The 20,367-nt window shown below is 42.0% G+C and overlaps 1 protein-coding gene across 2 annotated transcripts in view; it reads left to right on the top strand.

Moving 5' to 3' along the window:
- Positions 1-566: 566 nt before the first annotated feature.
- Positions 567-20,367, top strand: part of LOC126292229 (gamma-interferon-inducible lysosomal thiol reductase-like) — a 111,545-nt gene continuing 91,744 nt past the window's right edge. For both annotated transcript variants that reach the window (XM_049986103.1, XM_049986102.1), the window contains exon 1: positions 567-653. In XM_049986103.1, coding sequence (XP_049842060.1) covers positions 597-653 — 57 coding nt within the window. In that variant the 5' untranslated portion in view covers positions 567-596. The remainder of the gene's footprint in view (positions 654-20,367) is intronic.

Genomic DNA, 20,367 nt, shown 5'->3' with positions numbered 1-20,367 from the left:
CCCGCTATTAACACAATATACATTTTTCTCCACAACCGCCCGACGCTGCAGAAAATACGTAGCTTTAAGGTTCTTAGTTTCAGTACCACAGCCGAGAGCCAGGGCCAGGACTCCGACTATAATGCAATGGTTAACGAAGGTAAGAAGGAATACTCTCTCACGTGTGTGGGCCGCAATTGTAATTAATAACCAAAGATCTTTTGCTTTAAAGTGAGCTGACTAACTGAGGAAATTAATATGAAAAGTTTATTACATTGTTCAGCTTATATGCTCATGTTTTAAGATTCAGTGAGTCTAACGTTCATTAACGTAACAAACAATTTGAGATTAATATTGTTAAAAAGGTGAACTTCAGGAAAACCTTTAATCGTAAATCAAAATTGAATGAAATAACATTTTTATTAAGGCCCATCACGTAAGTCGGCAACAATCAAAATAATGATAATAATATATTAAATTACGACGGACGGCGGAACGCGAGAGAGGAGCCAGTGGCGGCTGCTTGGCGCGTTATCGCAGGCCCGGGTCACTGAGGTGACGTAAACACGCAAGAGGCGGGGATCGGGACCGCGCCAGTGTCTTCTGCCGGAGCCGCCATGTTGGCTGCCTGCCTGCTGGTTTCCGCGTGTCTGCTGCGGCTGCTCAGCGCCCAGGTAGGCCCGAGTTGCTTTGCTGCAGCTGCTGCTTCTGTCCCAGAGGGGAGGCGGCTGACCGGCTCTTTCTGTACCGTCATGTACCACTACGGAATCTAGCACAGTAGCGTTCTGCGCCAGTGCTACAACTACTCGGAGGTAATTCTTTGCACAGAAGCGTACGGAGAGTGGAAATGCTCTAAACGGCATTCCAGTTCAGGATTTGCTCTAAAAGCGACAAACCGCAGAGAAAATGTTTCAAACATTCAATTCTAGTGTCCGATCCCACCCTTCAGCTTTGTCCAGTGACGTCCTGTGTAAGGTAATTTTCCGATACGAAGGATGTGAGTTCAAAATGGCTCTGAGCACTATGGGACTTAACATCTGTGGTCATCAGTCCCCTAGAACTTAGAACTACTTAAACCTAACTGACCTAAAGACATCACACACATCCATGCCCGAGGCAGGATTCGAACCTGCGACCGTAGCGGTCCCGCGGTTCCGGACTGAGCGCCTAGAACCGCTAGACCATCGCGGCCGGCGAAGGATGTAAGTGGCCTCTTATTAAATGTTATCTGTGGTTGTGTTACTAATTGGCGGAAATTGTGTTGTTTATTACAGATACGTCTCGCTATTTCCGTGACAGTGGATAGGCACAAATCTGAGAGGACAGATTAATTTGCTCCGACCGTAACGATTAACAATCGTATTTATAATCTTCATCCTCAAAAATATTTGGCTACTTACTTCCGAATGCGGCATAATTTTGAAGGTGAATTTGACAGGAACCTAAGAGAACAGATTACATAGCTCCGAGCGCAACGATCTGCAATCGTAACCTATGTTCACACAAATATTTCTTTTTTTTCCGAATGTAGCACTATTTCCGACGATGAAGTTTGATAGGAACCTAAGAATATAGCTATACAGGTCGATTATGGTTTTCCATCCCACAGTTCGTTATTTTTGGTGACTTTTCATTATGTGTGTATTCTTCTTACTTTTAGGACTGTAGTTCCTTCTCTAGATTGTCGCACAGATGACAAAATGGTAGATATCGATATAGACGACAGAGGGCTAGAGAAACAATTGAAATCGCTCAAAAGAGGAAAGGCAGCTGGACATGGTGGAATACGAGTTCAAAGAAATGGTTCAAATGGCTCTGAGCACTATGGGACATAACATCTATGGTCATCAGTCCCCTACAACTTAGAATTACTTAAACCTTACTAACCTAAGGACATCACACAACACCCAGCCATCACGAGGCAGAGAAAATCCCTGACCCCGCCGGGAATCTAACCCAGGAACCCGGGCGTGGGAAGCGAGAACGCTACCGCACGACCACGAGATGCGGCCGATACGAGTTCGATTTTACACAGAGTACACGAAGGAACTTGCCCCCCTTCTTGCAGCGGTGTACCGTAGGTCTCTAGAAGAACGTAGCGTTCCAAAACATTTGGAAAAGGGCACAGGTCATCCCCGTTTACAAGAAGGGACGTCTAACGGTTGTGCAGAACTATAGGCCTGTATCTCTAACGTCGATCAGTTGTAGAATTTTGGAACACGTTCGAGTATAATGACTTTTCTGGAGACTAGAAATCTACTCTGTAGGAATCAGCATGGGTTTCGAAAAAGACGATCGTGTGAAACCCAGCGCGCGCTGTTCGTCCACGAGACTCAGAGGGCCATAGACACGGGTTCCCAGGTGGATACCGTGTTTCTTGACTTCCGCAAGCCGTTAGATACAGTTCCCCACAGTCATTTAATGAACAAAGTAAGAGCACATGGACTTTCAGACCAATTGTGTGATTGGATTGAAGAGTTCCTAGGTAACAAAACGCAGTATGTCATTCTCAATGGAGAGAAGTCTTCCGAAGTAAGAGTGATTTCAGGTGTGTCGCAGGGGAGTGTTGTAGGACCGCTTCTATTCACAATATACAGGATGTTTCAAAAATGACTGGTATATTTGAAACGGCAATAAAAACTAAACAAGCAGCGATAGAAATACACCGTTTGTTGCAATATGCTTGGGACAACAGTACATTTTCAGGCGGACAAACTTTCGAAATTACAGTAGTTACAATTTTCAACAACAGATGGCGCTGCAAGTGATGTGAAAGATATAGAAGACAACGCAGTCTGTGGGTGCGCCATCTGTACGTCATCTTTCTGCTGTAAGCGTGTGCTGTTCACAACGTGCAAGTGTGCTGTGGACAACATGGTTTATTCCTTAGAACAGAGGATTTTTCTGGTGTTGGAATTCCACCGCCTAGAACACAGTGTTGTTGCAACAAGACGAAGTTTTCAACGGAGGTTTAATGTAACCAAAGGACCGAAAAGAGATACAATAAAGGATCTGTTTGAAAAATTTCAACGGACTGGGAACGTGACGGATGAACGTGCTGGAAAGGTAGGGCGACCGCGTACGGCAACCACAGAGGGCTACGCGCAGCTAGTGATCCAACAGCGGCCTCGGGTTTCCGTTCGCCGTGTTGCAGCTGCGGTCCAAATGACGCCAACGTCCACGTATCGTCTCATGCGACAGACTTTACACCTCTATCCATACAAAATTCAAACGCGGCAACCCCTCAGCGCCGCTACCATTGCTGCACGAGAGACATTCGCTAACGATATAGTGCACAGGATTGATGACGGCGATATGCATGTGGGCAGCATTTGGTTTACTAACGAAGCTTATTTTTACCTGAACGGCTTCGTCAATAAACAAAACTGGCGCATATGGGGAACCGAAAAGCCCCATGTTGCAGTCCCATCGTCCCTGCATCCTCAAAAAGTACTGGTCTGGGCCGCCATTTCTTCCAAAGGAATCATTGGCCCATTTTTCAGATCCGAAACGATTACTGCATCACGCTATCTGGACATTCTTCGTGAATTTATGGCGGTACAAACTGCCTTAGACGACACTGCGAACACCTCGTGGTTTATGCAAGATGGTGCCCGGCCACATCGCACGGCCGACGTCTTTAATTTCCTGAATGAATATTTCGATGATCGTGTGATTGCTTTGGGCTATCCGAAACATACAGGAGGCGGCGTGGATTGGCCTCCCTATTCGCCAGACATGAACCCCTGTGAATTCTTTCTGTGGGGACACTTGAAAGACCAGGTGTACCGCCAGAATCCAGAAACAATTGAACAGCTGAAGCAGTACATCTCATCTGCATGTGAAGCCATTCCGCCAGACACGTTGTCAAAGGTTTCGGGTAATTTCATTCAGAGACTACGTCATATTAGTGCTACGCATGGTGGATATGTGGAAAATATCGTACTATAGAGTTTCTAGACCGCAGCGCCATCTGTTGTTGACAATTGTGACTACTGTAATTTCAAAAGTTTGTTTGCCTGAAAATGTACTGTTGTCCCAAGCATATTGCAACAAACGGTGCATTTCTATCGCTGCTCGTTTAGTTTGTATTGCCGTTTCAAATATACCGGTCATTTTTGAAACACCCTGTATATATAAATGACCTTGTGGGTAACATCGGAAGTTCACATAGGCTTTTTGCGGATGATGCTGTACTATATCGAGAGGTTGCAACAATGGAAAATTGTACTGAAATGAAGGAGGAGCTGCAACGAATTGACGCATGGTGCAGTGAATGGCAATTGAATCTCAGTGTAGACAAGTATAATGTGCTGCGATTACATAGAAAGATAGATCCTTTATCATTTAGCTACAATATAGCAGGTCAGCTACTGGAAGCAGTTAATTCCATAAATTATCTGGGAGTAGGCATTAGGAGTGATTTAAAATGGAATGACCATATAAAATTAATCGCCGCTAAAGCAGAAGCCAGACTGAGATTCACTGGAAGAATCCTAAGTACATGCAGTCCGAAAACAAAGGAAGTAGATCACAGTACACTTGTTCGCCCACTGCTTGAATACTGCTCACCGCTGTGGGATCCATACCAGATAGGGTTGATAGAAGAGATAGAGAAGAACCTATGGAGAGCAGCGCGCTTCGTTACAGGATGATTTAGTAATCGCGAAAGCGTTACGGAGATGATAGATAAACTCCAGTTGAAGACTCTGCAGGAGAGACGCTCAGTAGCTCGGTACGGGCTTTTGTTAAAGTTTCGAGAACATACCTTCACCGAAGAGTCAAGCAGTATATTGCTCCCTCCTACGCATATCTCGCGAAGAGACAATGAGGATAAAATCAGAGAGATTAGAGCCCACACAGAGGCATACCGACTATGTTTCTTTCCACGAACAATACGAGACTGGAATAAAAGGGAGAACCGACAGAGGTACCCAAGGTACCCTCCGCCATACACCGTCAAGTGGCTTGCGGAGTGTGGATGTATATGTAGATGTAGATTTTGTTGGTTATCGTCCCTGCACTTAAGCTATATGGGTCATCTGTAGTTGTAGATTCCAACGTTTGTTATTTTCGCGTTTTTGGAGTAGCATAGACAGCGATACGGAAGAGTTAAATCGTAACGAAACAATTCACAGCCAGCAAAAATCACGAGAAATAACGGAACGTGAAATCGACGGTTTCATTGATTCGGTGCATGACAATACTTATAGAGAACGCACACTATACACCAACTACGTAGTACAAAAAGGAACACAAGAAATACAAACAAACCATTGCACACACCTACAGCCAAAACGTGAAAAACAATGGACCATGAAGTAGGTAACTAGAATTGATATATACAGCTCTAAAATTCCAGTTACAAATTTCTAGGAGAGGAACGAACTGTTTCCGTGCTGCAGCCGTTTAAAAACTTGTTTGCTAGTTATGTATGCAACAGGGTTGCCGTGGTGCAGGGGTGCTTACGTCAGATCGACCGATGTCATTTGTCGTCTCTCCTTCCTCTCTCACCTGGTTCGAGCCTCACTCACGTGTCTGTGTGTTTTAGAGCAACATGTTTGCAGAATACGCCGACACGATCCTCATGTAAGGTGAAGCTCACGGTAATGGAATAGCTGCTCGTCGCCTTTACCAAGATCGTTATCCACAACGTTCGACTCCATCGCATACGCTTTTCGCAGCAGCTTCGAGAAAGGGGCACATTCACCTTAAGCAGGCGTGGCTGCGGTGCTCCAAAGCGACTGCGTCACATTGAAGAGAACCCGTCAAGCTTATACGAGTAACTGCGCACGCAATGGCTGTTGGTCCCAGCAGCCTCTACTATGTTCTGCGAGACTTAAGAGCTACATCGATACCGCCTCGAAAGGATACAGTTACTAATGCCAGCCGATTTTGCACCATTTACTAGCGATTGTGTTTTGAATTCTCTAAACAACCATGTTCGGGCAGCCGAAAACCCACATGCCTCGCTTGTCCATGGATTCCAGCAGGGGTTTGGTATGAATGTGTGGGCAGGTATTCTGGATGGGAATGTTGTAGAACCACACAAGCTTCCACCCAAGCTCTCCAGACATTCCTACAGCAAGTGCTGGGCGTGTTTCTGGATGCTGTGGCATTCAACATCCGTCAAGATACATGATTTCACCATGCCGGTGAATCCGCTCATTTTTCACGTCATGTTTGGGAACATACGGACCAAAGATTCGGACACAGACGGATATGACTGCACTGGACTTTCTCCTCCGCGGCAGGATGCAGGATTTGGTTTGGAGACAGAGGAAGATGTTGGGGCACGAGTTGTGATCGGTGCAGCACGCACTGCAGACGCACCAGGCCTGGCCGAGCGTGTGTACCACGTCGTCATTTGTAGGTACAACTCGTGCACCGAACTTGGTGGTAGCCGCATCGAACCTTACTTGTAGTAGATCAAAATGCTGACCCTCCTTTGTAAAGCACAAAAACCTTTTAACTGGAAACAACAGTGGTTGTGAAAACTGATTAAGAACATTTTTCTTTCTTTGTGTGTTAATGAGTGGAATTATGAAACAAGTGATGCACTGAGTAGCGCCTAATCAATTACTTGTAAAAGTGGTTGCGTTACCGACATGTTTTCAAATGGTTGTAGCACGGAAACGATACGTTTCCGGACATGGGTTCCAGTTCAGAATGTTATCTACTCAGTGCGCTCTACAAGTCCTGGAATTTTAGAGCACCCTGTGTACGTAAATTCTAGTCATAGATTCCGAGGTCTGTTATTTGTCGCAGTAGTACAGAAAGCGGCAGAGGAATAGAAATCGTATAAAAAAGAATTGCATGTGTCTACTGCAAAAACGCTGAATATATTTTTTATTTCTCAAACTAGTGCAGAGAGCAAAAGCAAAAATGTAAATGCTTCAACAAACCACTGCAGAAACCTACTGTGCATTGTTTTCAAATTGTAATATGTGATATCGCTCTGATTTTCAATTCCACATTCCTTTATTATGCTATGTTCATTAAGTTGTTAATTTCGTAATTGTATTGTAACGGCTTCCTCTACTGCTGCAAAAATGTGATAAATAACAAACCTTGGAACCAATTCGAAGATTTCTTGTTTATCGCCGTAGTACAGAAAGCAAAACCAAAAATAGGAATCCTGTAGCAAAGAAATGCACACAATACTAGAAAAAAGATAAAAATTATGAATTCTGGAATCGATAACTACAACTGACGTATCTACTTCTCTAGTGCATTTTATTTCACGAATTCTGTGTTCGCTTTTTTCTTATTTTCTGCTTTTGTCCTTCTTATGTTTCCTTTCATTACTGTTTATTTCATTTTGCTGTTACTGCATCAAATTTTATTTTGTCCCCGCCCAATTTCTTCACTTTCCCGCTTAGTCCCTTAGAATCATTACTTATTATTAAGAATAACTGCAATCCTTGGTATATCGATTTTACTAAGCGTGATATTGTAGTGCACTTTAAAGATCGCCTGTGGTTATTTCACATACTCGCGTAAAATATGATAATTTATTTCAAGGATGTATGTTTCATTTTTTTTTCTTTTACGATACCTCAGTTTCTTTGAGGTATAACTCGGGGCTATGTAACCAATCGCGTGAAATGCGGTGGTATTTTGTCGTATGTATGTGTATTACCTTTTTTCTGTGACAAATTCCTTTGTTTTCCAATAAGCCTCGTCGTCTTCAGACGTCGCCTCTACGTAGCAAGTTTGGCTTAGCTATAAGGTCGTTGTTCAAAGTCGATGGGTGGAATCGGATACTAGAATTCGTCTTAATTTTTTTTCCAAAAACGCGTTTCCACTTCTAGACTTCTTCCAAGTGTCAAATCATAGAGACAATATTTCAAACTTCCGTTACTATTAGGTGTATGATCTTTGTGCCAAGCCTGGAGTTCCATCATCTAAAGGAATGAACCCGTTCCATTTAATTCGAATGGATGCAAGTGACTTCTTTGATTTTAAAGATGCTGCTGCAACATTGTTGTCAATGCAGGCGTGTAAGTTGCCCGGATGCAGGGTGATCAAAGTGTCTCATACTCATTCATCTAAAACTGCTATTATAAGTTCTCCCTCTGAAACACAGCTATGGAAAAAGTCAATGTATTCAACAGAGGAAATATCGTGGCAGATGTGTACTACGCCGTACTTCTCCTGACAGATCAACCACGTTTATCAGTTACAAAACAGCACACAGAGGTCTGCAGTAAAATTAACGACGCCTGATCCCAAGAATGGAGTTGCGTAAGAAGCAGAAGAGAATATTGAAAGATTTAATTTTGTTACTTTCTCGTAAAAAGTGTAAGAGAAATGAGACATACTTTTGTTGGCAAAGTTCTACTATAGTTAAAATATTTGTGCTGCGCTGGTATTTCCGTACTTGTATTGCCAGAAAACATAATGCCTCTATTTTACTAACAGTTGTGACAAAAACTTTCTCATTGGTGTTTGGAGCCAGTGACTTACAACGCTCTGAATAAATTATTTATTTTCTGATTTGTCTCATTACATTTGGAGTGATTAGGTGGACAGCATAATTCTGTGCTATCTTCTCAATTTTTTTGGATGCAATTCAGTAATGTAGAAAAAGGCATACATTGTGTTTTTTAATCTCCTGAGAAATGTGAGACTTGACACTCAGAACGTTTCTGACTGCCACTTTCCGTATCACGATAAGTAATGTGTTCCTCTCTACGTAACTGATCATATTACGTCATGTCTCATTCAGGGTACTGCATGATACGGGAAAAGTCAGTTGAGAAAAGTACGACGGCTAAATGTTCTTGATCATAGTACTCTTAGCCCTGCATATTTTATGGTTAAATAACATGAAACAGAAATATATATCAGTATGTAATATAAGCTGCACGTGATTTGACAGCTGCATGGCGCATCGACTTTGGTGACAACATCTTGAAAAACTATACACAGTCGCCTCTGACAAATGCACGCAGCTGTTTGCCATTGCTTTCTGTAGTGCAACAGGGAGCAATATCTGTTACATGAACTTGCTGACATGCACTTAATGAACAGGGTCCAGCAGCAAGCAGAAGCCAGAACGTAAAGAGAAGAGTTTCGCAGCAGCCGACATCCGAATGGGGAGAAATTAGACCACACGTAGAGAGGCTGTGGAAAGTTATTCCGTTTTTACATAACTGTGTTATGTAACTACACTGTATTTTGATTATATCAATATATTTGTTTACTTGTTTCATCTATTTGATATTCCGAGAAAGTAATGAAGACAGAAAATCTTGACAAAGTCTTGCGCCTACTTTGTAATCTGTCCGAAACCTCAGGGGCATAAGATAGTAAGTTTTTGTTGTGACAGAAAACTTAATTGCTTCGTAGAAGGTAAGGTAAATTACGTCTTTTTTATTGAGTATTATAAACTATGTGTATTTTTACAGTTGCAATATGCGTTACTCATATAATTCTTTTCATTGCTTTCTGAAAGTTTTAAGCTTTCACAGAAGAATACATGTATCACAGAGATAAATCTCTGTAATTTCATGTGAGTAGATACTTATTTGTTCTGAATTATAGCTTCAAATTAAAATAGGAATTATTTGTTACAAAATAGTCCGCAGCTCATGGTCGTGCGGTAGCATTCTCGCTTCCCGGGCCCGGGTTCCCAGGTTCGGTTCCCGGCGGGGTCAGGGATTTTCTCTGCCTCGTGATGACTGGGTGTTGTATGATGTCCTTAGATTAGTTAGGTTTAAGTAGTTCTAAGTTCTAGGGGACTGATGACCATAGATGTTAAGTCCCATAGTGCTCAGAGCCATTTTTTTTGTACAAAATAAACAGTGGATATTACTCTATGAAACACCCATGTTATCGTTTTGTACATACGTAGTCATTTTGCAAACTTTGGAGCTGTATAATTACCGGATGATAAACTAAGTCAGGAGAAAGGTAGGTAGCATTTCAAGTATTAATTTGATAACAACTAAGCCATATGTTTTACTGGCTGGGTGTGTACGTCGTAATGTACCTGATCCATGAGTCGGAGTTTCCGTTTAATTATTTCAGATTTAACAATAAGCTACGTACAATTTATGAAAAAGCAACTTTTTCTAGGACTTCATCTTTTAAATCACTTCTTCGAAAGTTGTTCGTAGCATGTATCTTCAACTGATGTTGGAATATTTCTGCATCGGATTGTCATATGTGCAGGAATGGATGTATTAAACTACGTGAAGACTGGTCCTAAACTGAGTTTTCTAGACCAAGCCTTCTTATTTTGAATGTCACGAAATAGACTCTCTGGGACTCTTTTGACGGTATAAAACGTTGCTTCACTGCCACGGCAATATGGTACTGCGTCTCTGTGGTCTTCCATCTCTTTGGTCACTGTGAGCGGAAACTTCCGAGACACCGACTCGTTTAAGCCACGGATAGCTGGCCAGTACTCTCGACAAAGAATTGTTCGCACAGTCGACTTTGATGAGATGGTGTTGCATCGTGTGGGAGAAGATTCGTCAGTAACCATCCATCAGCTTGCCGTGAAATGCTCATTTGGAAGAAAAGTGTGTGAAGAGTAATGCTGTAGTGAAGTCACGCCATGCCATACACAATGTCTGCTAGCACTGCAGACGAATGGTTTACAACGTGGGAGTTCAGTTCTACTAACACTGCACTGACGCGTTGCCCGCTCGCTTAAATTTCGGCATCTTCGGACGCCGTTCGTTTTTTGATTTTCATGCCGTTTTGCACGGCTCTCAATATTATTCGGAAGTTACCTGGACCGATAGGTGTGGCAAAAGCAGCGAGAACGCCTTTGGAATTCTGGAATTGCCTCACAGATGACGAAATTTCACCTATTATAATTTTGTGTACAAATCAGTATATTGAGAGCGTCAAATGTTCATTCCAACGTGAGAGAGACATAAAACAAATAGACAGTATTAAATTGAAAGCCTTCATCGGTCTCTTATTTTTAGCTGGAGTAAATAAAAGTAACAGACGAGGGATCTGTGGGGAGCTGATGGGGAGAGATGGAGAAATTTCGCCTCGCAATAACCACAAAACGTTTCAGATTCACTATGTAGTTATTTGACAATCGTGCATCTCGCGATCAAAGGAAACGATTACACAAGACATCAGCGATCCGGGAAATATTTTCTATATTTGTAGAGAACTGCCAGATATCCTATACCCTCTGAGAAACTGTTACAGTAGATGAGAAACTGGAAGGATTCTGTAGAAGGTGCAGTTTACCACAGTATATACCTAGTAAACCAAACGATTATGGGATTAAGATATATGCTCTTGTGGTTTCCCAAGTACTTTACCCATATAATTTGGAAATGTTCGGTGAGTTGCAACCAGAAAGATTATATCACGTTAGCAATAAACCTTCCAGTGTTGTTCTGTTCAGTCAGGTCGAAATGTGGCTGCAGACACTTGTTTACTAGTATTGGCTTGATAGAAGAGTTACGAAGGAAAAATCTTTCTTTTGTTAGAACTATGAGGAAAGACAATCGTGAGATTCCTCTGGAGATGCTACCTGTAAAGGTAGGGCTGCCAAGAGTTCACTTTTTGGCTTCAAGAAAGGTTGTATTCTAGAAAGGGGAAGTGTGTGATCCTAGCATCAAGTTTACATGACGGTAATTCAATAGATTGGAGATAAACTAAAGCCATCGCTTGTAACATTTTATAATAACACCAAAGGTGAAGTCGACACTATGGATAAGTTGACCTCTTCGTACAGTGTTGAAGAAACGTGCGCCATTGGCCTATGGTTATAGTTTTTGCAATGATCAATATGAATGGAACCAATGCACAAGTAATCTATTGCGGGAACAATGAGAACTGTATCAGAAGAAAACTATTCCTGAAACAATTATCTCGTGCATCAGCTCTACCTCAAAGAAGTTCTGATACCACAGGAGTTCGCAGGGATCTTCAACTGAGGCTACAACATGTGAAAATGAAGCAGAAGACGAAAGCAGAAAAGGAGAAAAAGCAACTGAAAGCAAGAGGAATAGGTGTCATACCTGTACAGTAAAGAAAAGACTGGCAAAATATTGTTGCAAAATGTGTCAAAAGCCAATCTGTTTGATGGACATTGAACCATTTTGTTCTGACTGTGGTAAAATTTCTCATATCGTACCGCAAGTGACGATAATAGAACTGAATGAGTAATGTTACCATTGTTATTGTGCTATAATGTCATCTTTGCGTTTCTGTAAAGATATTTGTCATTTATAATGAGTTTAATTAGTGAAATGTAATAAAGAAGCAAGTGAAAAATGGCGATGTTATCATTTGTTACCACAATCCAACACTGATGAAAAGAAATCTGAATGATTAATGTTTCTATGGCTGCTGTGCTCTTATGTCTTTTTTTGTCTTTCCTTAAGGATATTTTTTAATTTATTGAATGTTTTCTAAATGAAATTTAATAAATAATCACGTGAATACGTGATATTATCAATTTGATACATCGCGCTCAATCTCTTTGCGAAAAACGCCGCGCCCGACAGAAGGTTAAAGAATGAAACTCCCGTGTAGAAAAGAAATACGAACATGTTATTAGAACTGTATTAATATGTTAAGTATTTGAATTCAAGCGTGTAAGAGAGAAAAGTTTATATTTCAACTTCGTTCGAAATCGCTGAGTGATGTCATTACCAAATACTGGATGAGGGAAGCCTACGCCTTGTTTTAAGCAAAAGCTAGTTTCTCACACTTCTCAGTAATTATGATGTCATATCTCCTCAATTGTGTGCCGTACACTGATGTAATTTAACACATACATTCTGTGCTACATCTGCGTACTTTACGGGAAATGTCTTGCGAAGAGAGTTAGTAGCAAAGACGTAATTAATTAAAATGTTATGCCTTATGCGGTAGTTTTACTGCAAGAACAGCAAAAAACGTAGCAAGCGATAAACTTTTTAACTTTCTTCTTTTGCGGGTGATGTCAGCGAGAAGAAATTTCATAAAGGCTTGAAATTATGTATAATATTTGTCGGAAGTTGCTGACAGTTGTCGTTCTCAAATACTGAATGAGTATAGTTGGATATTTGCTCGCCGTTAGTTACGCTGCTTGAAGACATGTCACAGTTTCTAACTATAATATGCGGCGTCTCAGAAGCTACGGCGCAATTTTAATATGTTATATCGTCTAAACCAGTTAAGATACTCACAACATGTTTGGCTTATACAACATATATCTCAAAAAGTTTTTATGCCATTCAGTCAATTTCCACATGTGCGCCTTTGGTGGCCCGCACGACATCCAGTTTGTGTTCGAGCTCTATCCAGACGCGGCGCACCATATCCGCATCAGCGGTGGCAATGCGAGCAACGATTCGGTTCATCAAAGTATTGATGTGATTGACACGAGTTTGTTACCTCGTCCTTGACGTACCCCCGTAGCTTTCTACGGGGGTACGTCAAGGACGAGGTAACAAACTCGTGTCAATTTAACAATTTAAGTCCATGGGTGTAACGCCAGGCGATCTAGGAGGTCAGGGAATTGGACCGCCCCTACCAATCCAGCGATCTGAAAACACTTGATCTAGACTAACATTTCACAGTCTGAGTTCGACGTGGCAGTTCACCATCCTGATGGAAGACGACAGTGCCTTGGCGGTCTGCCATTTCTGGTAACACAAACAATTTCAGCATATCAAGCCAACTGTTACAATTGACTGTTTTTTCTGAGAAAAAAAAGTTCCCACAATGGCATCAGACATCGAACACCACCACACATTTAGTTTCGCTCTATCACGTAGCTCTTTCCGTCACAGCATGAGAACTGGTTGTGCCACACATGCGAACATTGTGTTCGTTTACGTTACCACACATGCAGAACGTTACTTTATTAGAAATACTGGGTTGTTCAGGAAATGTCCAGTCTCCTCTAAACGGTGAAGAACGTCCACAGTGAGCAGCATAGGTTGTGCCTTTTAGTATGGCTTCAATGTGTTCAACAGTTGCGGTTGGTATAGATTTATCTCTAAACGTTTCCGAAGCATCTGTTGCACCGTCATCCTAGGGATTTTCAGTGCCAGGGTCGCCCGCCGAACAGACTTCTGCAGTGAACGTTGAAAAGCCAACCGTATCCGTTTTCTGCCGACTTCATTCGCTCCAGATCGCCCAGTACACTGCTTCACATCGACGCACCCTGTCTGCTTAAAACTCCGGTATCACCGGCGTATTATCGTCTGCCAGAGTGGGCGCTTCCTGTACTGTGTATGGAATTCCTTTGAACCTGCGTGTCCGATTTTGTCTGAATATACCATTCCAGACACTGAATCCTTTCGGGAGCCGTTGTCATTATGTCTTCACTTAAAACTTCCGGGCTGATAGGCCGTGGTCGATGTATAAAACTTTCCCCTGACGTTTCGTCTCCAACTACAGGAGACATCCTCCGAGGTAAAGCACCGAACTGCAAAGAGGCAGTGCAGAGGGCGCGATTGTCCATCACGTGGAATCGGCTACGAGACTATCTCTGGTAAAGCCAACATTCTCGATTGAAAGTAATCGATCGTCATGCTTCCGACGCAACGCTGACATCCAAATTTTATCAAGTTTAACATCTTCCTCTTCCCTGTTAAAATTATTACGGTAATTATCAATCTCGATAGCCTCCCTGTATATGTGCGCACAATAATGCGAGGTTTTAGATATAGTCTTCGTCTCGCTGAATTTTATTTGACGATCGCCTTCCTGGTAAACATGTTCTGCTACGGCAGATTTATCCGTGTGACCCAGGTCGTAATTCCTCTTATGTTCAAAACACGCGTGTTAACGCTTATCTCTGTTGTACAACTACAAGGAATTTTATATACCCCCCGGTGTAGCCAAAGGATGTCGTGCATCTTTTGCCGATCTTAAATATTCTTTTATTTTCCTGGTGGGTCTGAAAATAGTTTCCACACCATATTTGCTGAACACTTTCCCAAAGCGATCTGTGACCTTACTAATGAAAGGAAGAAAAACTTTGCGGTTGGGTGGCTGTTCGCCGTTGCTCCTGATTCTCTGTCTAGAGCGAACAGCTCGTATCTATCTCCTCCCTAGAATAGCCATTCTTCGCGAAAGTCGACCTTAGATGTCCAGTCTCATCTTTTAAATAAACAGGTTCACAAATTTTGTACGCCCTGCCTACCAAGGTTTTTATTACACTTCTTTTTTGTCTAGGGTGGTGGTTTTAATCTTTATGCACATAACGATCAGTATGTGTGGGCTTTCTATACGCCTTATAGCCCAACGCTCCGTCCCGTCGTTTAATCACAGACACATCCAGGAAATTCAGTTTCCCACTAATATCCGTCTCCATGGTAAATTGGATTTTCGGATTACAGCTGTTTAGACGTATCAGGGAGGCATCCAACTCCTCTGCTCCGTGTGTCCATACTACGAAAGTGTCATCGACGTAGCTATACCATCTGGCTGGTATCTTACTGGCAGTCTGCAACGCCCGTTGTGCAAAAGTCTCCATAAACAAGCTAGCCACAGCAGGACTAAGAAGATTGTCCATAGCCACCCCGTCAATCTGTTCATAAAAGTCACTATTATATTTGAAGTAGGTTGTGGTGAGGAAGTGTCCTATCCGTTGTGCAGGAGATAGCCGGCGGCTGTAGCCGAGCGGTTCTATGCGCTTCAGTCCGGAACCGCGCTGCTGCTACGGTCGCAGGTTCTTGCCTCAGGCATGTATGTGTGTGATGTTCTTAGGTTAGTTAGGTTTAAGTAGTTCTAAGTCCAGGGGACTGATGGCCTCAGATCTTAAGACCCATAGTGCTTGGAGCCATTTTTTAGGTTTTTTTTGTGTGTGTGTAGGAGATAGCTTTGCTTACCGAAATCATGGTAAATAGCGACACAATATCAAAACAAACGAGGATATCATCCGGGCACACGCTCATTTACTTTAACTTGTCAACGATATGAGCTGAATTTTTAATATGACTGTCCGCCCTACCAACATAGGTTGCAGCAGTGTGGCAAGGCGCCTAGCTAACTTGTGGGTGGGACGCCTGCAGCGCTGACAATTGGCCTCAAAGGAACCTCAACTTTATGCACTTTGGGTAATCCATAGAGTCCAGTTGGGCACACTTCTGTTTTGCAAAGCAGCTTCTTGTCGTCGGAGGAGAATGACGACCCTTTCAACAGTCGATTGGTCATTTTCAAAATCTTTATAGTCGGATCCTTCTGAAGTCTCTTGTAATCGGAGGGAACCGAAATATCATTGATCTTTCCATGATAGTCCTCACTCTTCAATATGACTGTGGCAGTACCCTTATCTGCAGTAACAACAACAACATTTTTATCTGCGTTGATATCCCTCAGCGCCTTTCTTTGTGCCTCCGACAAATTACTGTTAAGTGGCTTGCATGTACGTAAAATCCTAGTTGTTTCCATTCTAATTACATCAGCGGACTGCCGTGGCAGCCGACGGATACCTGCCTCCATACTTGCTACAATATCCTACCGATACTGTGGCATTGTTCCGACACTGCCTCACCACAACCTACTTTCAGTACAATAGTGATTTTTATGAACAGATTCACGGGGTGGTTATAGGCAGTCCTCTTTATCCTGCTGTGGCTGACTTGTTTATGGATTTGTGAACCTGTTTATTTAAAATATGAGACTGAACATCTACGGTCGACTTTCACGAATAATGGCTATTCTAGAGAGGAGATAGATACGAGCTGTTCGCTCTAGACACAGAATCAGGAGCAACGACGAGCAGCCGTCCGACGGCAAGGATTTTCTTCTGTTTACTTGTATGGTCACAGACTGCGTTGGGAAAATGTTAAGCAAATATGATGTGGAAACTATTTTCAGACCCACCAGGAAAATAAAAGAATATTTAAGATCGGCAGAAGATGCACGACATCCTTTGGCTACACCGGGGGGTATATAAAATTCCTTGTAGTTGTACAACGGAGATAAGCGTTAACACGCGTGATTTGAACATAAGAGGAATTACGACCTGGGTCACACGGATAAATCTGCAGTAGCAGAACATGTTTACCAGGAAGGCGATCGTCAAATAAAATTCAGCGAGACGAAGACTATATCTAAAACCTCGCATTATTGTGCGGACATATACAGGGAGGCTATCGAGATTGATAATTACCGTAATAATTTTAACAGGGAAGATGGAGATGTTAAACTTGATAAAATTTGTTATGTCAGCGTTGCGTCGGAAGCATGACGATCGATTACGTTCAATCGAGAATGTTGGCATTACCAGAGACATTCTCATAGCAGACTCCACGTGATCGACAGTGGCTCCCCCTGCACTGCCTACATAATCAGTGCTTCCTCGTCTTTGCAGTTCGTCGCTTTACCTCGGAAGATGTCTTCCGCAGTCGGAGACGAAACGTCAGGGGAGAGTTTCATACATCGACCATGGCCTATCAGCCCGTACTTTTTTTAGTGAAGACAATACCGGCCGTGAAAGCCTCCACTGTATGATCGTTGTCATTATGGTTCACTTATGACAACCTGGGACTCAAACAAAACTCTGTGAGTTTGTCACCTAAGCCAAAATTGGGGTGAATATCTTAATTATTGAGGATGCTGTATCGCATGAAAGTTGTAGCGTATCTTTTGACAGACTCTGTACTCTGCTGAACCTTTAGCATAAGACTATACTTCTTAATAAGTACATTTTGACAGAATGTTACATTTTTACGAGTGTGTGAAAACCAAATCTTTGTTGCCCTCTAGTAGCCGTTAGATATGCCTTTTGGGATATGGATGGTCATGTGGATAACATGGGAAGCGCCATTAGGCTGTTTTCCAACTAATCTGTTTACACTGGAAACTCTCAACACCAGAAAACTGTAGCGCATTTCACAAGCAAAATACTCGTAGATAATCGTTTTCTTTATAAAAACCGCCTTTCCCTTGCGGCAATCTATTTTATTTATTTTAGACGCGTTTCGCCTTTTTCTTGGTCATCTTGAGTAGAATTTAGAATGATACAATTTTGTTTTTATATGCAATATCTTCATGCCTCGTTTTTTACGCAAATAAGTGATAACTGACAGTTATTCGAGTTTTTGGTTGGCATCTGCGTTTCCTCTCATCTGCTCACGTCCTGGAGGTCGGACTATAACTTCGCTTACGAAACACAATCACGTTTTCACGTTACGAACACGAACATTGTGAAGAAAAAAGTTCGTAAGGTGAAAATGTGCTTGTATTTCGTAATCACTTATTTGCGTAAAAAAACAAGGCGTGAGTTGAGTAGTTACTGTTTCATACTGTGCAAATATTGCATATCAAAAGAAAATTGCAGCGTTCTAGATTCCACTGAAGACACCTTAAGAAGACGAAAGGCATAAAATACATTGGAGCAAGGAAAAGGCGGTTTTTATTTACGAAACGAATATTTCTGCGCTTGCGGCGGATGATGCTCAAGCAGACAAACATACACACAGTTATTGTTTGGCCGAGTCTTTAGCACTGCTCGTCACGATGGGTCCCTTACTTGCTAGGATTAACCGAAGGGACAGAGAAGAACCAGTGGACGATTCGTTTAGCAAACTCGCGAGGGCGCTGCAGAAACGCCCTTCAAACTCCACCGTAAGCCGTTACAAGAGACAACTGTTGCGCGCCCCGAACGGAAGCAACACTTTGTTGGTGGTGTGCTGTTTTGAGTGCGATGAACTGGCGCTGCCGGATACGTCTTTGGCACGCTGGTGTAGGTGTCACAAATTCAGCTAAGTAAGAATGACGTGCTATTTTTCGTGGATGCGCTTAGGCTTTTGTACGGGGAGTTCCTGCTTTGTTTGGCTTCAGCCATCCCTTGCTTTCCCTTATGTTAGTGAAAATACATTTCTCGTGACCAGCAACAATGCAGAATAGGAATGTTAGATGTTGTTCACGAGCAAGCAGCTATGCACATACGACGATTCGCTGCTTTTTGGTTATTTTCGCTTAGAGCACGCTGTACGCATACATAACGTGACCATTTTTTGTGTGTCGCTGGGTCGCTTGCAGAATTTAGGAAAATACTTATTTTACTATTTATAATTTATTCAAAAGCAAGGACGTGAGAACAATGTATTAATTATATATAATTTGAATTAATCAACATTAGGTGGCAGTTGCAGATGCATTTGTTTTTTATTTGTTGGCGGAGGAAATCAGTTTCAAAATGTCGGGTGTAGTTTTCAAGTAGGAATGTAGCTTATCACATGATTTGTTAATGTTCGTCGTGGTAATCAAAATGGCTTTCAAAACTGCAACACTGAACAGTGTTTTGTCAGTTGCCCATATTTTATTCATTAGAGAAAGTCTCTTTCGACAGGCAAAAATAAAACGTATTCAATAATTATGCGAAATTCCGTACTGCCCAGATTGTTGTCACGAAAGTGTGCGAACAACTCCGGCCAGCGGTGTTCAGTAGCAACACTTTTAGCATTCCAGCTTGATATTTTTTCATCTCTGACATAGCTGGAAGTAAACAAAAACTCATCGAATACGTCCATATCTTGGTCGCTGCTAATAAATCCTTGTGATATCAGCAAATCCATCACATTCTGTATTTCTTACCACGTATGTACTTTTGTCAAAGCTACACTTTCAAGTCTTCAATTAACTGACACCAAGTATGCTTTGCTAGTCTTATAGCTAGCCGTCGCAGTTTCTACACCCTGGACAACACCATCAGCTTCTTGTTACTTTGTTATTAGATTACGGACGGTGTGAGCAAGAAAAAGTAAGCTGTCTTTACTTGCCATGTTATCTCGGAGACGCTTAATTTCCTTTGTAGATTCTACACGAGACACTTCAGTTTTTAAAACCGTTTGCTGGATAATCGTTGCCTGTGTACGCAAAAAGTATAACCATAATTCAGAGATGGGATGGATTTTCGAACAATGATTTCATTTATCAGTTCTCAGAAAATAGTTTTTTAAGGGATGAAATATTATTAAAATCTCGTCAAGCGTCGGCATTAAAGAGAGCCACCTGGCTTTGTTCTAGCCCAGCAGTTTGATATCACTGAAATCACATAACTCTTGTGAGAGCTTCCATTCGAACGCTGTAGTTGTAAAAAAAAAAAGAGTAAATGTTCACAATGATAAATTTAAACTCCACAGGGAAACATTTTAAGGCGTATTTGGCGGTAAATTCCTATGGGACCAAACTGCCGAGGTCATCGGTCCCAAGGCTTACACACAACTTAGTCTCACTTAAACTAACTTACTACATCACACACATCTATGCCCGAGGGAGGACTCGAACTTCCGACGGCTGGGGATGATATTTTGATCGCTTTGTGAACTATATGGGCTCCATACCCGATTCCAATAATTTGTCTTTCAAGTGTTAGGTTCAGTTTTGCTTTAACAGTATTACCCTCTTTTCTACTGTCACCTGCAAAATTCCTGCACAAAATGCCACAATTTATTT

This window comes from Schistocerca gregaria, chromosome 9 (genome assembly GCF_023897955.1).
Source record: "Schistocerca gregaria isolate iqSchGreg1 chromosome 9, iqSchGreg1.2, whole genome shotgun sequence".
Classification (NCBI taxonomy): Eukaryota; Metazoa; Arthropoda; class Insecta; order Orthoptera; family Acrididae; genus Schistocerca; species Schistocerca gregaria.
The sequence above is the reverse complement of the archived record's forward strand: the minus strand, read 5'-3'. Positions and strand labels throughout refer to the sequence as shown.